Source organism: Nerophis lumbriciformis, linkage group LG04 (genome assembly GCF_033978685.3).
Source record: "Nerophis lumbriciformis linkage group LG04, RoL_Nlum_v2.1, whole genome shotgun sequence".
Classification (NCBI taxonomy): domain Eukaryota; kingdom Metazoa; phylum Chordata; class Actinopteri; order Syngnathiformes; family Syngnathidae; genus Nerophis; species Nerophis lumbriciformis.
In genome coordinates this window covers 12,373,755-12,391,059 of record NC_084551.2, presented here as the reverse complement: position 1 = coordinate 12,391,059, position 17,305 = coordinate 12,373,755, and the positions used below count along the sequence as shown (strand labels likewise).

At 37.9% G+C, this 17,305-nt stretch overlaps 1 protein-coding gene across 4 annotated transcripts in view; it reads left to right on the top strand.

Annotated features, from left to right (window-relative positions):
- The window catches only part of oxr1a (oxidation resistance 1a), a 321,181-nt gene that overhangs the window by 144,662 nt on the left and 159,214 nt on the right, over positions 1-17,305 (top strand). For all 4 annotated transcript variants that reach the window (XM_061949091.2, XM_061949083.2, XM_061949075.2 and 1 more), the window contains exon 3: positions 5,619-5,815. In XM_061949091.2, coding sequence (XP_061805075.1) covers positions 5,619-5,815 — 197 coding nt within the window. The remainder of the gene's footprint in view (positions 1-5,618; positions 5,816-17,305) is intronic.

The following is a 17,305-nucleotide window of genomic DNA, read 5'->3' as shown; positions in this document are numbered from 1 at the left end:
TCTTTCATGCCTCCGCCGTGGCTCCCTTTGGCTTTGAAACCGAATTTCAACAAATAATGGTTACTTGATTTATTATATTTCATTTTATTTAGTTTATTTTAATTTAACAGTTGTTATTTTGGAGAGTTCTGGGATCTTGTCATATGAAAATAAAACACATTTTAATATATTGTCGATGGAAATGTATGTCACAGTCCTTATGCGACATCTCTTGCTGCCATGCAATTGTATTGTTGTTAGCGGTCAACCCCTAGCAATGGACAGATAAAAAAAAGAAAAACATTGTATTTATTTACATTTTTATTAATTTGCTGTTTTTATTGATGACTAGGTAGTTGTTTTAAATTTTTAGTCAAATGAATATGCCGCAGTCGTATGCCTTCAGAACATTGGAATGAGTTGATTTTTATTTTTTTATTCATTAATAAGGGAAGGAACAGTGTCTTTTTTTCTAATGTCAAAATAATTTGATAATTTGCTTCGTTATACCCAGAAGTACATCAAATAAGTGTTTATTTTCATAAGTCCTATAGCACAAGTGTAAGGAAACTATAAGTGGTGTTATCGTCATTTTAGGAATCTAACAGAGTTCGTGGCTCTCGGTGGGTTTTATTTGGGGGGAAATGGGCTCCAATGGCTCTTTGTATGCTGAAGGTTGCCGACCCCTGCTCTAGAAATTGTAATAAAAACCCCAAAAAATATAAAATACATTTTACTTACTTGAATCTGATGAATCCAGTCCAATGAAACAAATAGATGTTGTTCGAAGGAAACCTTGAGAGGTTGTGTGAGTTCATGGCCAGAAGGCCTGACTTATAAACAAATGTACAATCCAATAGCCTTGTGAGACTGAACAATAGGACCCAATGACTATGTAAATGTGGTAAGAAAATATATAACAGATTGTTTTTTAGGATGGTTAAAGGTAACATTGTAATTTTACAACAAGGGGTCTTACAGGGTTAGGGGAACACTTGTGTCATGCGAAACATGTACTTTCCCCCCCCTCAAACTACTACTCAAACTTTGGGGTTCAACATCCAGGGAACACACTCTGTGATGGACAGCATTTCCATAGAGATTAGGCATTTTCATTTAGAAAAAAAAAAAAAAAAGAACACTATGTGCGGAGCTTTGGTCCATGGGGGATGAGCATTTGGGCAAAATGGCCAGAAAGATTCTGTGGGCTTCAGCAGTTCTGCTGGAATGATTGAAAGTGTGTGCGAGAGTGAGTGAGAGCAGGGGATGTGTATTGCTGTTTCAGGACTTTAACAGACTAAAGATACAGCATTTAGACAGAAGTATTGGGCCACCTTATCACTACACCGAGGAATTAACAATGAGAGATAATGTAGTTGTTACATTTGCAGAAGGAAAGGGTTCAAGTCGAACCAATTATTGAGTCATTACTGAATCATCACTAATATTTTAGAACTACTTAAGTTTCTTCTGCCTCATAGTCTTCTAATGTATCTCTTATGTCGTTTGACTGCAGCCAGCTTCAACTTGAGCCTCCAAATGCTGAATATTGACGATTATTGTCCAGATAAAAAAAAACATTTTTTTTATTTTTTAAATTTTTTATTAGTGGAACACTTTTTGTGGATGAGTGCATTAAATTGAATATGTTACATTTTAAGGCATACTTGCCAACCCTCCCGGATTTTCCGGGAGACTCCCGAAATTCAGCGCCTCTCCCGAAAACCTCCCGGGACAAATTTTCTCCCGAAATTCAGGCGGAGCTGGAAGCCACGCCCCCTCCAGCTCCATGCGGACATGAGTGACGTGTCAACAGCCTGTATTCACGTCCGCTTTCCCACAATATAAACAGCGTGCCTGCCCAAACACGTTATAACTGTAGAATGATGGAGGGCGAGTTCTTGGTTTCTTATGTGGGTTTATTGTTAGCCAGTTTCATTAACGTCCTCCCAGCGCGGTAACAACACACAACAACAGCAGTCATGTTTTATTCTATCGTAAAGCAGTTCGTCTGCCGTAAACAGCAATGTTGTTGTAATATATTGAGTTGGAGGCAATAACCAGGCGAGGTGATGAAGTACGTCTCTTTACTGTAGACTTCAGAACAGACTCACACACTTGACGTCAGGTGCGCAACACCACGTAAATCGTTGGCCAACCAAAAAGTAAACCCAGTACGCTATAGCCAACATTCACCAGGAGATGGCAACAGACCAACATAGATCACTCTATTACATTCCTCCCCTTTTAGAAATGTAGAAGTTACTCAAAATAAATAAACAACCCAACCAAAAAATGCAGCAGCTCAATTAAAAAACTGTACTTAAGCCACATTCTTTTTTTTTTTTAGTACTGAACTCTTGACCCTCATTTGTAAACAATAACATGCTTATTATACAAACAGTATTTGTACACTTTTAACACAGATTTTTATACTGTCTTCAGAGATTCAGTTTTTTTGGTGGTACTCAACCCTTTCTGGGTACCTGCGAAAGGGTGTTCAGCATGGTTAGAAAAATAGTGACAGAGAATAGAACAAGGATGGACAATTCAACCCTTAACTCAACAATGAGTAGATGAGTGTTATGTGTGTGTATATGTGTAAATAAATGAACACTGAAATTCAAGTATTTATTTTATTTATTTATATATATATATATATATATATATATATATATATATATATATGTATATATATATATATGTAATAAAATAAATATATATATATAATAAAAATAAAAATAAAATATATATATATATAGCTAGAATTCACTGAAAGTCAAGTATTTCTTATATATATATATATAATACTTGACTTGGTGAATTCTAGCTGTAAATATACTCCTCGCCTCTTAGCCACGCCCCCCACCACCCACCTCCCGAAATCAGAGGTCTCAAGGTTGGCAAGTATGTTTTAAGGGGCCAAACCAATACCCACATACAAACCCACATACATGCATTAATATACACACATGCACAAGGAAAATAAATTTACAGCAATATAAATTAATTTAAAAAATGTGTATACATTTAAATTTGAATAAGCACGTTTTAGTGGAATAAATGTCAGCTGTGATTAATCACCATTAATCAAAATTAAAATTTTTAAAGGGTCATTTGGTATGTGATTGTACTGCTTGACTCGTATATGCCTTAAAACTCAAACAAGTACTTAAAAAAAAACAACCAAATAGTATTATGGCAGAATCAGTTTAAATAGAGAATTGTGTTTAAAAATTCAGAATCAAATTGTTTACCCAAGAATCGGAAATAAATCAAATCATAATATATTGTAAGATCACATCCCTAATGATTAGACGTAATATATCGTTACGTTGCTTGACTTAAATTCACTAAAATCCTGATTGTGTAAAACCTGTAAATAAATTGATTAATTGTAACAAAACGGTCACCAACCAGTTGCAGAGTACAATTTAAATATTACCAGTCATAAAAATGAAACACAAATACAGTAGGTCACCTCTCCTTTCTTTTAGGCCAAGTTGCTCTCATAGTGCTAGGAGTTGAGGGATAACCTTTAACAAAGGTGAGGCGACACAATTTGGCTTTTCTTTAACTCAACACTTTTACAGACACAGACCTCATTACATTCTTCTGGCTTCCTAATTGGCAGAACATTCTGTCACATTGAGAAACAGCTGGGTTAAAGAGCTTACGTCTGTCTAAACCTTTGTGGACGTACGAGAACATATGTAAGTTGTACTTTGGGATTACCTGATTAGCCTAGTAAACTCTAAAAACTGCTCTCACACAAACCAAGGAGCTTGTCATCCTTTTAATAGGCTTTGAGGGCTTGTCCTTCAGGCAGATTGGATTTAACCCATGGTATTATGATCATGTGTTCTGAAGATTACCTTTAAAAAGTAATGAATTATAGTTACTCATTACTTTTAAAAAAAAGTAATTGAATTAATAAACTAGTGTACCGTGAGATACAGTCTGGTGTGCAGTGGGATATTATGTAATTTCACCTAATTGGGTTAAAAATATTTTTTGCAAACCGGTAATTATAATCCGCAAATAATGTGCCGTTGTTGAGTGTCTGTGCTGTCTAGAGCTCGGCAGAGTAACCGTGTAATACTTTTCCATATCAGTAGGTGGCAGCAGGTAATTGCTTTGTTGATGTCAGGAACATGGTTTGTCGTGATCACATTATGCGGGAGGCAGTGTGCAGGTAAAAAGGTATATAACGCTTAAACCAAAAATAAACAAAAGGTGAGTGCCGCTAAAAAAAGGCATTGAAGCTTAGGGATGGCTACGCAGAACGAAACTAAAACTGAACTTTCTGCAAAGTAAACAAAAACAGAATGCTGGACGACAGCAAAGACTTACAGCACGTCCACAAAGTACATGCGTACATGACATGACAATCAACAATGTCCCCACAAAGAAGGATAGCATCCGCACATCTTAGATAGTTTTTGATTGCCAAAACAAAGCAGGTGCGGGAGATGGCGTTCAAGGAAGACATGAAATTGCTACAGGAAAATACCAACAAAACAGGAAAAGCCACCGAAATAGGAGCGCAAGACAAGAACTAAAACACAACCCAAAGGAAAACGTCAAAAACCTCAAAATAAGTCACAGCGTGATGTGACAGGTCGTGACAGTACACCGACTTTGAGACAAGAGCTATAGTGATGCATGCTTGGTTATGGTTTGAATTCATATCCAACAATTGCGAAAACAACTTTTTACCGTCAATATCGGCTGCTGAGTTTCATTTTTCAATGATTTCTGCTGGTGGTGTGCCTCGGGATTTTTTCAATGAATAAAATGTGCCTTGGCTCAGAAAAGGTTGAAAAAAACTGGCCTAGTGACGTGTGACATCATCGAGGGTTTTAGCGGAGCTGTGTTTGTTAGCTTTGTCGACTCTGACGCCAGCTCTTTTGAATTTTTTCACCGGATTGTGTTACTTCTGGTAGGTAAAAGGATTGAATGTGCTTCGATGGCTGTCATATCTTCTTGTCAACAAACGGTGTATTGTTTGGATGGCAAGTTGGTCACTTCAATCATGTGCGTATGTTGTTGTCTGCTGTGTCACAGTGTGATGTAGGGGTGTCAAAAATAAAAAGTGGTTTTTCGAACGTGCGTGCGAGCCCCTAAAGTTGACTAATCGCGGCAGCACCGATGGTCATTTACGTTAACAATTTTTAATTATATTATAGTATGTTTTATTGAGTCGTAGCAGTAATATTCTGTTTCTGAATCAAGTTAAAATATGTTTTATGTTTTTCTTTTTAAGTTTGACTTTGTCTTTATGGCATCCTGCTGAGTTCCTGCTTGCTGTGCTATCAGTGCGGCTGATAAATTCCACCTCAACAAGGTTGCGATTAGCCTATTGATTCTTTTTTTGCTGACTCCCTGCCTCTGCAAAAAATAAAAGCCTTGCATGATCTAATTCTTATGACAAACCGTTTCAATCAACAACGTCAAATGCAAATACGCTTTGAGTAGTTTGCCCCTGAATAGTTGAAGACGTGCAAATGTATTCTCGCAATCCACTGAGCATTTGTACAACACCCTTGGCACATTCAGTTCAGGGCTCCAAATGGCATACCTGTGTATTATATCTGTATGAACGTTGTTTGTTCTCTGTGGCTTACTTCTCACTGCAGACTGAAGCAGAAGTCTCAGTCGGTGGACATTGCCAGTCAAGGCTTCTCCCCGACTCTGGTGCCAGCTTCGCCCCTTAACAAACCTGCATCACCTGTTGCCAAGACAACCACCGTCCTCGCGGTGCAGGAAAACAACACCACCAACTCCCAGCGCCGCAGTCCGCGTTGTGGGGAGCTGAAGAGAGGCTACACCATTGGTAAGTGATTTGTTGCTTTGCTCGGGGGTGAAAACACTATGCAGTAGTATTACGCTCCTTATACCGTAGTTATGACAAAATATGCATTTGTTTATACACAGACTGGCCACAACATTAGGAATATTTGCACATTATAGTGGGCTAAAGTTACTAAATATAAATAACTGTTTACAAAGTTCTGTATAACTTTGTCAACATTACGAAAGCCCTCGAGACATGTAATAGCGCCCTTTAGTCACCGTCACACTCTTTTTAATCCAATATAGTAATACTTGCTGAGGTTTAGCCAATCAGTGGCCACGATACTGAACAGCACACTTTGATTGGTTTGGTCTCCTCTTGTGGACAATACTACTGTAGTATTGATATATTTATTTTATTTAACCATGTTATGCTTGACAATGCTTAGTTTAGGACCAAAAAAATTGTAGACTAAGCTTAAAAAAAATAAAAACATATTTTTTTAAAATCCGCGACGTGCTGAAGCGGCAATATTTCAAACGCGATGTGTGGAGGGACGACTGTGTAGAGTATTTGGATTGTTGTCTTTCTAGGGCGAAATTATTTTTTATTTGGCCATATACCTATGCTTTGATAGTTACATTCTTAATTGTAATTTTCCCTAATCTGGAAAAAAAAATGTAGCACAAGCATATTACAATTCAGAAAAAATACACTTACAATAATAATAAAATATCTATACAGTACAGGCCAAATGTTTGGACACACCTGATCCTCATTCAAGGCATTTTCTTTATTTTCATGACTATTTACATTGTAGATGGTCACTGAAGGCTTCAAAACTATGAATGAACACGTGGAGTTATGCCCTTAAAGGCCTACTGAAACCCACTACTACCGACCACGCAGTCTGATAGTTTATATATCAATGATGAAATCTTAACATTGCAACACATGCCAATACGGCCGGGTTAACTTATAAAGTGCAATTTTAAATTTCCTGCGAAACTTCCGGTTGAAAACGTCTAGGTATGATGACGTATGCGCGTGACGTCGATGGTTGAAACGAAATTATTGGGACGCCATTGTACCCAATACAAAAAGCTCAGTTTTCATCGCAAAATTCTACAGTATTCTGGACATCTGTGTTGGTGAATCTTTTGCAATTTGTTTAATGAACAATGGAGACTGTAAAGAAGAAAGCTGTAGATGCGATCGGTGTATTAGCGTCTGGCTACAGCAACACAGCCAGGAGGACTTTGACTTGGGTAGCAGACGCGCTATCCGACGCTAGCCGCCGACCGCATCGATGATCGGGTGAAGTCCTTCGTCGCTCCGTCGATCGCTGGAACGCAGGTGAGCTTCGGTGTTGATGAGCAGATGAGGGTTGGCGTAGGTGGAGAGCTAATGTTTTTATCATAGCTCTGTCGAGGTCCGTAGCTAAGTTAGATTCAATGGCGTCGTTAGCAACAGTATTGTTAAGCTTCGCCAGGCTGGAAAGCATTAACCGTGTAGTTACAGGTCCATGGTTTAATAGTATTGTTGATTTTCTGTCTATCCTTCCAGTCAGGGGTTTATTTCTTTTGTTTCTATCTGCAGTTAAGCACGATGCTATCACGCTAGCTCCGTAGCTAAAGTGCTTCACCGATGTATTGTCGGGGAGATAAAAGTCACTGTGAATGTCCATTTCGCCTTCTCGACTCTCATTTTCAAGAGGATATAGTATCCGAGGTGGTTTAAAATACAAATCCGTGATCCACAATAGAAAAAGGAGAGAGTGTGGAATCTAATGAGCCCTTGTACCTAAGTTACGGTCAGAACGAAAAAAGATGCGTCCTGCACTGCACTCTAATACTTCACTCTCACGTTCTTCATCCACGAATCTTTCATCCTGGCTCAAATTAATGGGGTAATCGTCGCTTTCTCGGTCCCAATCGCTCTCGCTGCTGGTGTAAACAATGGGGAAATGTGAGGAGACTTTCAACTTGTGACGTCAAGCTACTTCCGGTACAGGCAAGGCTTTTTTTTTTTTATCAGCGACCAAAAGTTGCGAACTTTATTGTCGTTGTTCTATACTAAATCCTTTCAGCAAAAATATGGCAATATCGCGAAATGATCAAGTATGACACATAGAATGGATCTGCTATCCCCGTTTAAATTAAAAAAAATCATTTCAGTAGGCCTTTAACAAAAAAAGGTGAAATAACTGAAAACATGTTTTATATTCCAGTTTCTTCAAAATAGCCACCCTTTGCTCTGATTGCTGCTTTGCACACTCTTTGCATTCTCTTGATGAGCTTCAAGCACACCTGGGAAGTGAAAACCATTTCAGGTGACTACCTCTTGAAGCTCATCGAGAGAATGCCAAGAGTGTGCAAGAGAGTAATCAGAGCAAACATGTTTTTAGTTATTTCCCCTTTTTTTGTTAAGTACATAACTCCACATGTGTTCATTCATAGCTTTGATGCCTTCAGTGACAATATACAATATAAATAGTCATGAAAATAAATAAAATGCATTGAATGAGAGGGTGTGTCCAAACCTTTGGACTGTCCTGCATGTATCTAAAAAGTATACATAAAACTAGAATAAAAACTAGAAAATGATGCAAATGTGAATACAAAATTATACTACACTAGCTTGTGTGTGTTTACAATTGAACTACTTTAAATATCTGTGTTGGAACAATGAACTAGATAAGTGAATCCAATTGCTGGGCAATAACCAACACTGTGTCTGCATAAAAAAGGTCTCGCAAATGAACAGTTTGCAACTGTGAATTGGTTATCATCGTTGACTTAAAAGAGCCGTTCAAAAGACTCGATTCGTTCGCGAACGCCACATGTCTACTGCATGATAGTGTTACCTTGTAGACATTTTGTTTTGGTTTGGTTTCCTAGTAAATATACTGTACATTACAGACAATGAGGACGTCCCCATAAAAATGGTGATCTATTTTTTTATTTAGCCTTTATTAAACCAGGAATGTCCCATTGAGATAAATAAAAAAAACATCTCTTTTTCAGGGAGTCCGAGCCAAGAAACAGCAAAAGATACAGTTACATAAAAATGCATGTCATGCACATTAAGAAAACAGTTACAATTTAAAAAACATAATTGCAAGTGCTCTAAATCTAGACTTAAAAGTGTTCAATGAAATAAATTCAGTTTGCAACATGTTCCATGTAGAAGGAGCAGTAAACACAACAAGTTCTGTGCGTGCAAATGGAACAGTCAGCAACAAATGTTGATTTGAAATCAGAAATCAGATCAAAGTTGTCCACATTATTAATGTATTTTAAATTTGATTCATTGTATATTTTGTAACGTATTAACACGTATTCTAAATCCTATGCGATTCCTGTGGACAGGTGTTGAAAGTTAGCATTTTCTTAAGGCAGTGCATCTGGTTTGTCCAATGTAGCAAAGAGGGCAGTAGACCAAGCATGACCTTCAAAATCAGGGGTGTCAAACTCATTTTAGATCGGGGGCCACATGGAGAAAAATCTACTCCCATATGGGCCGGACTGGTAAAATCACAGCACGATAACTTAAAAATAAAGACAACTTCAGATTGTTTTCTTTGTTTAAAAATAGTACAAGCACATTCTGAAATTGTACAAATCATAATGTTGTGGGTTTTTTTTTTTTTTAGACTTACCTGTTGCGGTTAATAGTATTATATCTTTATTTGTCATTATTTATACTTTCTGAATAAATGATGTGATAATGTTCATCAGTCAACTCATTGGTGTTCATTTTCAATCTATCAAGATAAAAAAATAATATCAGAATCAAATTACAGGATGTTTGATTACCGTATTTTTCGGAGTATAAGTCGCTCCGGAGTGTAAGTCGCACCGGCCGAAAATGCATAATAAAGAAGGGAAAAAACATATATAAGTCGCACTGGAGTATAAGTCGCATTTTGGGGGAAATTTATTTGATAAAAGCCAACACCAAAAATAGACATTTGAAAGGCAATTTAAAATAAATAAAGAATAGTGAACAACAGGCTGAATAAGTGTACATTATATGAGGCATAAATAACCAACTGAGAACGTGCCTGGTATGTTAACGTAACATATTATGGTAAGAGTCATTCAAATAACTATAACATATAGAACATGCTATACGTTTACCAAACAATCTGTCACTCCTAATCGCTAAATCCCATGAAATCTTATACGTCTAGTCTCTTACGTGAATGAGATAAATAATATTATTTGATATTTTACGGTAATGTGTTAATAATTTCACACATAAGTCGCTCCTGAGTATAAGTCGCAACTGCGACTTATAGTCTGAAAAATACGGTATGTAGTTTGCTAATTTTCCTCGACTAGTGCACTAACATGTGTTTTTTTAATTATTTGTTTACATATGTAGCATAATCTACAAAGATACAAAGAATTGCTATTGCGACATCTAGTGGACACATTTAGAACATCAGTTTCTTTCATTCCAAAAATTTGGCTCATTTTTATACTTAGCAAACTCATCCCGCGGGCCGGATAAAACCTGTTCGCGGGCCTGATCCGGCCCGTGGGCCGTACGTTTGACACCTCTGTTCTAAATAAAAGTATAGGAATGACCCAGCCTCCTGGAGGACAAAGAAGGCCATCCCACTCTAGAATGCAGCTCACAACACTAATGTCTAGGTGTGTGCACAGCGGTTCAACTAAAGCAGGGGTCGGCAACCCAAAATGTTGAAAGAGCCACATTGGACCAAAAATACAAAAACAGATCTGTCTGGAGCCGCAAAAAATTAAAAGCCATATTATATCCGACGTCCCACTCGGGTGAGTTTTTCCTTGCCCTTATGTGGGCTTTGTACCGAGGATGTCGTTGTGGCTTGTGCAGCCCTTTGAGACACTTGTGATTTAGGGCTATATAAATAAACATTTATTGATTGATTGATTGATACATACAGATATTGTGTCATGAGATATACATTTAATTAAGAGGACTTAAAGGAAACTAAATGAGCTCAAATATAGCTACAAATGAGGCATAATGATGCAATATGTACATATAGCTAGCCTAAATAGCATGTTAGCATCGATTAGCTTGCAGTCATGCAGTGACCAAACATGTCTGATTAGCACTCCAACAAGTCAATAACATCAACAAAACCCACCTTTCATACACAACGTTAAAAGTTTGGTGGACAAAATGAGACAGAAAAAGAAGTGGCATAAAACACGTCCTAGAAAGTCGGAGAAAGTTATACATGTAAACAAACTACGGTGAGTTCAAGGACCGCCAAAATTAATAGGACAAAACGGCGCTCGCCAAATACTCGAATCAGTGAAGCATGTTTAATACAAACAGTGTGCTTTGTAACAATTAGGGAGGTTTGTGTCATGTTTGTCCTCCTACAGAAACCATATTAAAACAAAAAATAGATTTTTTTTCCCCCTCATCTTTTTCCATTTTCATACATTTTTGAAAAAGCTCCAGAGAGCTCTAGAGCCGTGGTTTGCCGACCCCTGAACTAAAGTAAGCTAAATAAACATAAAACACCATTTCTATTTTTTATTCAAACACTAAACAAATGTGTTTCATTGAGCACATTTTAAGCTTCAAAACCAATGCAAAAAAGGTGCGAGGGAGATGTAATTCCCTCTTTTAAATTGACTTTCTGTGAGCTCATGCTTGTATCTGAGGCTACATTTTTCTGTGTGACACCATAGCACCCACTTATATTTAGACATCCTGCCATTTCTATAACTGCACATGGGCCAAGGTTGGGATTTCAGGAGAATCATGAGGTTTTAGAGTAACGCTATAGAGAAAGTCTGTCATTCTGCTGAGTTGACACTATGATAAGCTCACTACACAGTCATCATGTATCGACTGCCGCCCGTCCGAGGCCCTGCGGTAATAGCCGATTGATCTGCCTTCATACCAGTTCAGTTGACAATCAGCGGAGGGAAACCGTAGGATAAAGATGAGATAATGGGCCCACTGTTGACATTTTACCTTCTCTCATCATCCATTATCTGTTCAATGGCATATGCAGGCTTTTAAAAGAAAGAGAAAGATCGGAAGTAATTCAGCCATTAAATGAAATGTGGCCGTGGCTTATTCCGTCTCTATGATATTTAACTGCTTAGTAACAAATTTTACAAGCTTCTCTAAAGTATGAGTCATACTAGTTAATCATTTACTATAGCTTATTTTGACCCGGATTAAAAAAAACTGTGTACTCGCAGAAACACTGCAGCTTTAGAGAATTGTACTTCACAGTATACTTCGTTGAAGATCTTCAACGAAGGATTTTCATAGTCGAATCTGATTTGTTCATTGTCGACGATCAGTCGAAGCTATCTGACTGGCAGGGATGTAACGGTATTAAATATCTCTTGGTGGATAGATGTTGATAGTTCAACTCTTACTGACTGGTATACACAAGCTATGGAAATGATATCAGTAGAAAAAACTGCATTTAGTTTAGATAATGAGTCATATTGGACTATGGGATCCATTATTTAAATGTGTTTTAACTGTTAAATGAACCTAAAATATGACTTCTTTTATCTTTGTGGAAAATATTGGACAAAATGTGTGGTCAAACTTATGAGATGCGAAGCCACTGTGACACTATTATTCCATTTTTAAATGATTCTATTTTATTTTTTATAAATGGCTGTGATGATAATGTCAATGAGGGACTTCTAATCACTGCTATGTTGGAGTTGTTATTAATATTGATAATGTTGTTGATATTATTCATTTTTGTTTGACTACTTTTGGATTGTTTTGTGTCATGTTTGTGTGTCCTCTCAATTGCTCTGTTGATTGCTATTCTGAATGTTGCTGGTCCGGGTTTGGTTTTGGAATTGTATTATTATGGTATTATTGTGTATTATTTTGTTGGATTGATTAATTAAAACATTTTTTTTTTTAAATCTCTCGGTACGATATTATGTATTAGACTTAGACTTCCTTTTTATTGTCATTCAAATTTGAACTTTACAGTACAGATAAGAACAACATTTCGTTACATAAGCTCATGGTAGTGCAGGATAAAAAAGCAATAAGGTGCATACATATGTCTATATATATATAAATAAATAGGTTACTGTACAGATAAATGTATTGCACTTTTCCACATGCATCCACGTTTATGAATGTATGTCATATTGTCTTTTTTATTTCAGCGAGTTAATCCATTTTGGGGGGAGTTGAAGGGATAATTATGATGCGTTCAAGAGTCTTACGGCCTGAGGGAAGAAGCTGTTACAGAACCTGAAGGTTCTGCTTCGGAGGCTGCGGAACCTCTTTCTAGAGTTAAGGCCACGGTACAATATTATTGTGGGATATGTCCAAAAAAAAAAAAAAAGACTTAAAAATGTTATAGTGGCGGGAATGTTTAAGATGAACACACTTACTGTAATTGAACACAAATATAATGCTAAAATCCTATTCATTACGATAAACATGATTTTCGAGTGTAAAGAATTGTGCAGGGACATCCACTGTTTCAAGCAAATATACAAAAAAAGACTTATAGTTTAGTTTCTTTAAAGTGACAATGTAAACATCGAGTGTAAAACAATAATGTTCACTTTAGTGTCTTTAACTTTTACTTTCTGACAAGCAGTGTCCTCCACAGTGGACATGTTTATATCAGTTTTGAAAAGGTTGTTTTTCAGGAAAAAATACCTAACTTTTGATAATGTAAATACTTCACAAACTGATGTTTAGCTTCTCTGGCTTCAAGTATATTTTCTTGGTGATGGTTTATAACCTATTTAACTCAGAAGGCTGCAAATAGAAAAGAGGCATTCAATTTTTATTTAAATTGTATTTGACATGCCATTGATATTTTTTAATTATTATTATTATTATTATTATTATTTGAAACTCGATTTTGCATGTCACTATAAAGTTATATAAGCCTTGCTTGTTCAATATTCAATGCAAAACTTGTTTGGGTCCCTATTAAAAGGTTAATTTGTTCAACCTTGGCCCGCGGCTTTGTTCAGTTTTAAATTTTGGCCCACTCTGTATTTGAGTTTGACACCCCTGATCTATAGCCCGCAGACTTTTTTAAAACTCTTTAAATCACTAATAAGCCGGAGTTCTTTGAACGCAGATTTCTGGCCAAGACACATCAGCAAGATAGGATGGAGCGAGGCCGCTTGGTATTTTATACGTAAGTACTAAAACCTTAAATTCGCATATTAGGTGCACAGGAAGCCAGTGCAGGTGAGCCAGCATCGGCATAATATGATCACACTTTCCTGTTCTTGTCAAAAGTATTTTACAAAGTCAAGTCATCAAAAGTCTAAATTTGGATAGAACATAATATAACTGGAAATGGTGCAATATGTTACCACATATGTCAGCAGATAAATTACAACCTTTTGCAACCCGTTTTCAATCAATCAATCAATGTTTACATATATAGCCCTAAATCACGAGTGTCTCAAAGGGCTGCACAAGCCACAACGACATCCTCGGCTCAGATCCCACATCAGGGCAAGGAAAAACTGAACCCAATGGGACAATGAAAAACCTTGGAGGGGACAGCAGATGTGGGGACCCCCCTGGGCAACCGGTGCAATGGACGTCGAGTGGCTCTAGCATTATATTGTGAGAGTCCAGTCCATAGTGGATCCAACATAATAGTGAGAGTCCAGTCCATAGTGGGGCCAGCAGGAGACCATCCCGAGCGGAGACAGGTCAGCAGCGCAGAGACGTCCCCAACTGATGCACAGATGAGCGGTCCACCCCGGGTCCCGACTTTGGACAACCAAAGTTTGGTGAATTCATCCGTGGCCGCCGAACCTGTGACCCCCTCCCCTCCACGAAACAGAGGGGGGCATAGCAGAAAAGAAACGGCAGATCAATTGGTCTAAAAAGGGGGTCTATTTAAAGGCTAGAGTATGCAAATGAGTTTTAAGATGGGACTTAAATGCTTCATGACCATACCAATGCTCTGTTTATTAAATTAAAAACATTAAAACTGCATGATCTTGTTGACCTCAACACTGCTATTGTGACGTACAAAGCTCATAACCACATGCTGCCTCAGTGTCTACAGGAGAGGTTCATACCCAGAGATAATCCCTATGACCTCAGAGGTTCAGCTGTCTTCCAGAAAGCTAAGATAAGAACAAGCTTAAAAAGTAGATGTGTTTCTGTCAGGGGGGTTCAACTGTGGAACAGCTTGGATGATTCCTTAAAATGTTCCAGTTCCATTCACACATTTAAAAAACACTTTAAGACCAATGTCTTGGAAAAATATATCACTCTTGAATCAACACAGTAGTTAATACTATGATCAATGTTAATTAAAATACTAAATGTGGGATATAAATAATAATGGAAGGATAATTGTTTGTATATAGTATATAAAATGGTACAAAGGTTTAACACGCGTATAAGGATATTTCACATGCCTTTACTGTGTATATAATTGAACAGTGTTCATATTGTGTATAATGTGTATTTATAATATGTTGTACAAAAGAAATTTCATAATTTTCGGAAGTTCATCTTGTACTTGACATTGTTTATAGGGTTAGGCGCTATAAGTGTTCAACTTCAGCCTAAACCCTTTCGGTCTGCAACATTTTCATTTTCAATCTATGAATGTACAACTGTTTGTTTGTTTTGTTGACCATTGACCGAAGAATAAACTTTACAAACTTCTACTGAGGTAGCATCTCTAACTGTTACCGGGAGGGCATTCCATAGTACTGGAGCCCGAATAGAAAACGCTCTATAGCCCGCAGACTTTTTTTGGGCTCTGGGAATCACTAATAAGCCGGAGTTCTTTGAACGCAGATTTCTTGCCGGGACATATGGTACAATACAATCAGCAAGATAGGATGGAGCTAGACCGTGTAGTATTTTATACGTAAGTAGTAAAACCTTAAAGTCACATCTTAAGTGCACAGGAAGCCAGTGCAGGTGAGCCAGTATAGGCGTAATATGATCAAACTTTCTTGTTCTTGTCAAAAGTCTAGCAGCCGCATTTTGTACCAACTGTAATCTTTTAACGCTAGACATAGGGAGACCCGAAAATAATACGTTACAGTAATCGAGACGAGACGTAAGGAATGCATGAATAATGATCTCAGCGTCGCTAGTGGACAAAATGGAACAAATGTTAGCGATATTACGGAGAGTTTTGAAATGGTTCTCTCACTATTTATATAGCAAATAACATGATATACATTTTTTATCGCAGGAGGCTGCAGTATATATTGCAATATAGCGTTTAGGCCATATTGCCCATCCCTAGTACATATACTGTAAATAGAGAAATGAAACTTAGGACATTTTAATGGAATCTCAGTGAGGCTGACAGTGTTGCAGCCTTTGTGTTCCAGTGCCTCAGCTGACATTTGCATTATTATATCCAGCCTGCAACTCAACAAGCTCCACTGTGTACTGGAACACTAAACAAGGATGAACACAACCATCTCACTCAGCCTGACTCTGAATCGTTCCCACTTACACTGAGTGTATTTCAATTGTTTTATCAGTCTGTCCTCACCATATCAGGACCGCATCTCTATTTTTCCAAAGCTGATGCGTGTTCATGCGAGATTTGCCTTCTTGTGCATGTGCAGCCTCTAGGAACGTCCGTGTATTAGTAGGTCAGATAAGCACTTGACACATGTAAAACGACTGTTGCTTCTTCTTTGTATGACAAGCCTGCATGACATTCCAATGTAGCTAATGGCTTTTAAGTGATGCGCGCCCTGATCGCTCACTTGACCTTGTTGTCCTTGGTTATATTTCCTGTGTGCGAGACCACAGGGCGCAATAGTAGGAAGACTTGTCTCAAGGACAAACACAGTAGACGGGGCATTGGTAAACATGAAGGCGCCAACCTTGTTTGTAGTCTTAAGGAGAAACACATTATGTTCTGAGATGATTGATATTTTCTGTTGAAAGACAACCAACAACCTGCATGTAAAATATACAACACAAGGACACACACATGTTCATGGTTTAAAGTTAATTGCCATGTCCTTGCAATGTCCTCCTGACAACCAGCGTTCTCTGCAGTGGACATTTTACATTTATTTTTGTAAGAGGACACTGGTTGTCAGGAAGATATTAAATCATCAAGATTACAGTGCATCCGGAAAGTATTCACAGCGCTGGACTTTTTCCACATTTTGTTATTGTGGAGGTCGCCCTCCAGTGGGTTCCTCGGATCGCCAAAAGAGCCCGGATCAGGGTTACAACACTGTTTTATTTTTCAATGAAGTTCAGCGGGTTGCTTTTCAGCAATTGTCTTTTTGTGTCTCTCTCGCTCTCGCTCCAGCTCCCACACTCTCTCCTCCCGGCTGCTGCCTTTTAACAGAGCGACAGGTGATTAGATAACCAGGCCCTGGTGGGCCATCTTACGCACCTGTCGCTGATCTCGAAGCCGGTCCTGGCACACCCCGCTTCGCTGAAGGTCCGCAGGCCACGCCCCCCTCCACAGTTACGTTACAGACTTATTCCAAAATGGGATACATTCATTTTTGTCGTCAAAATTCTACACAATACCCCATA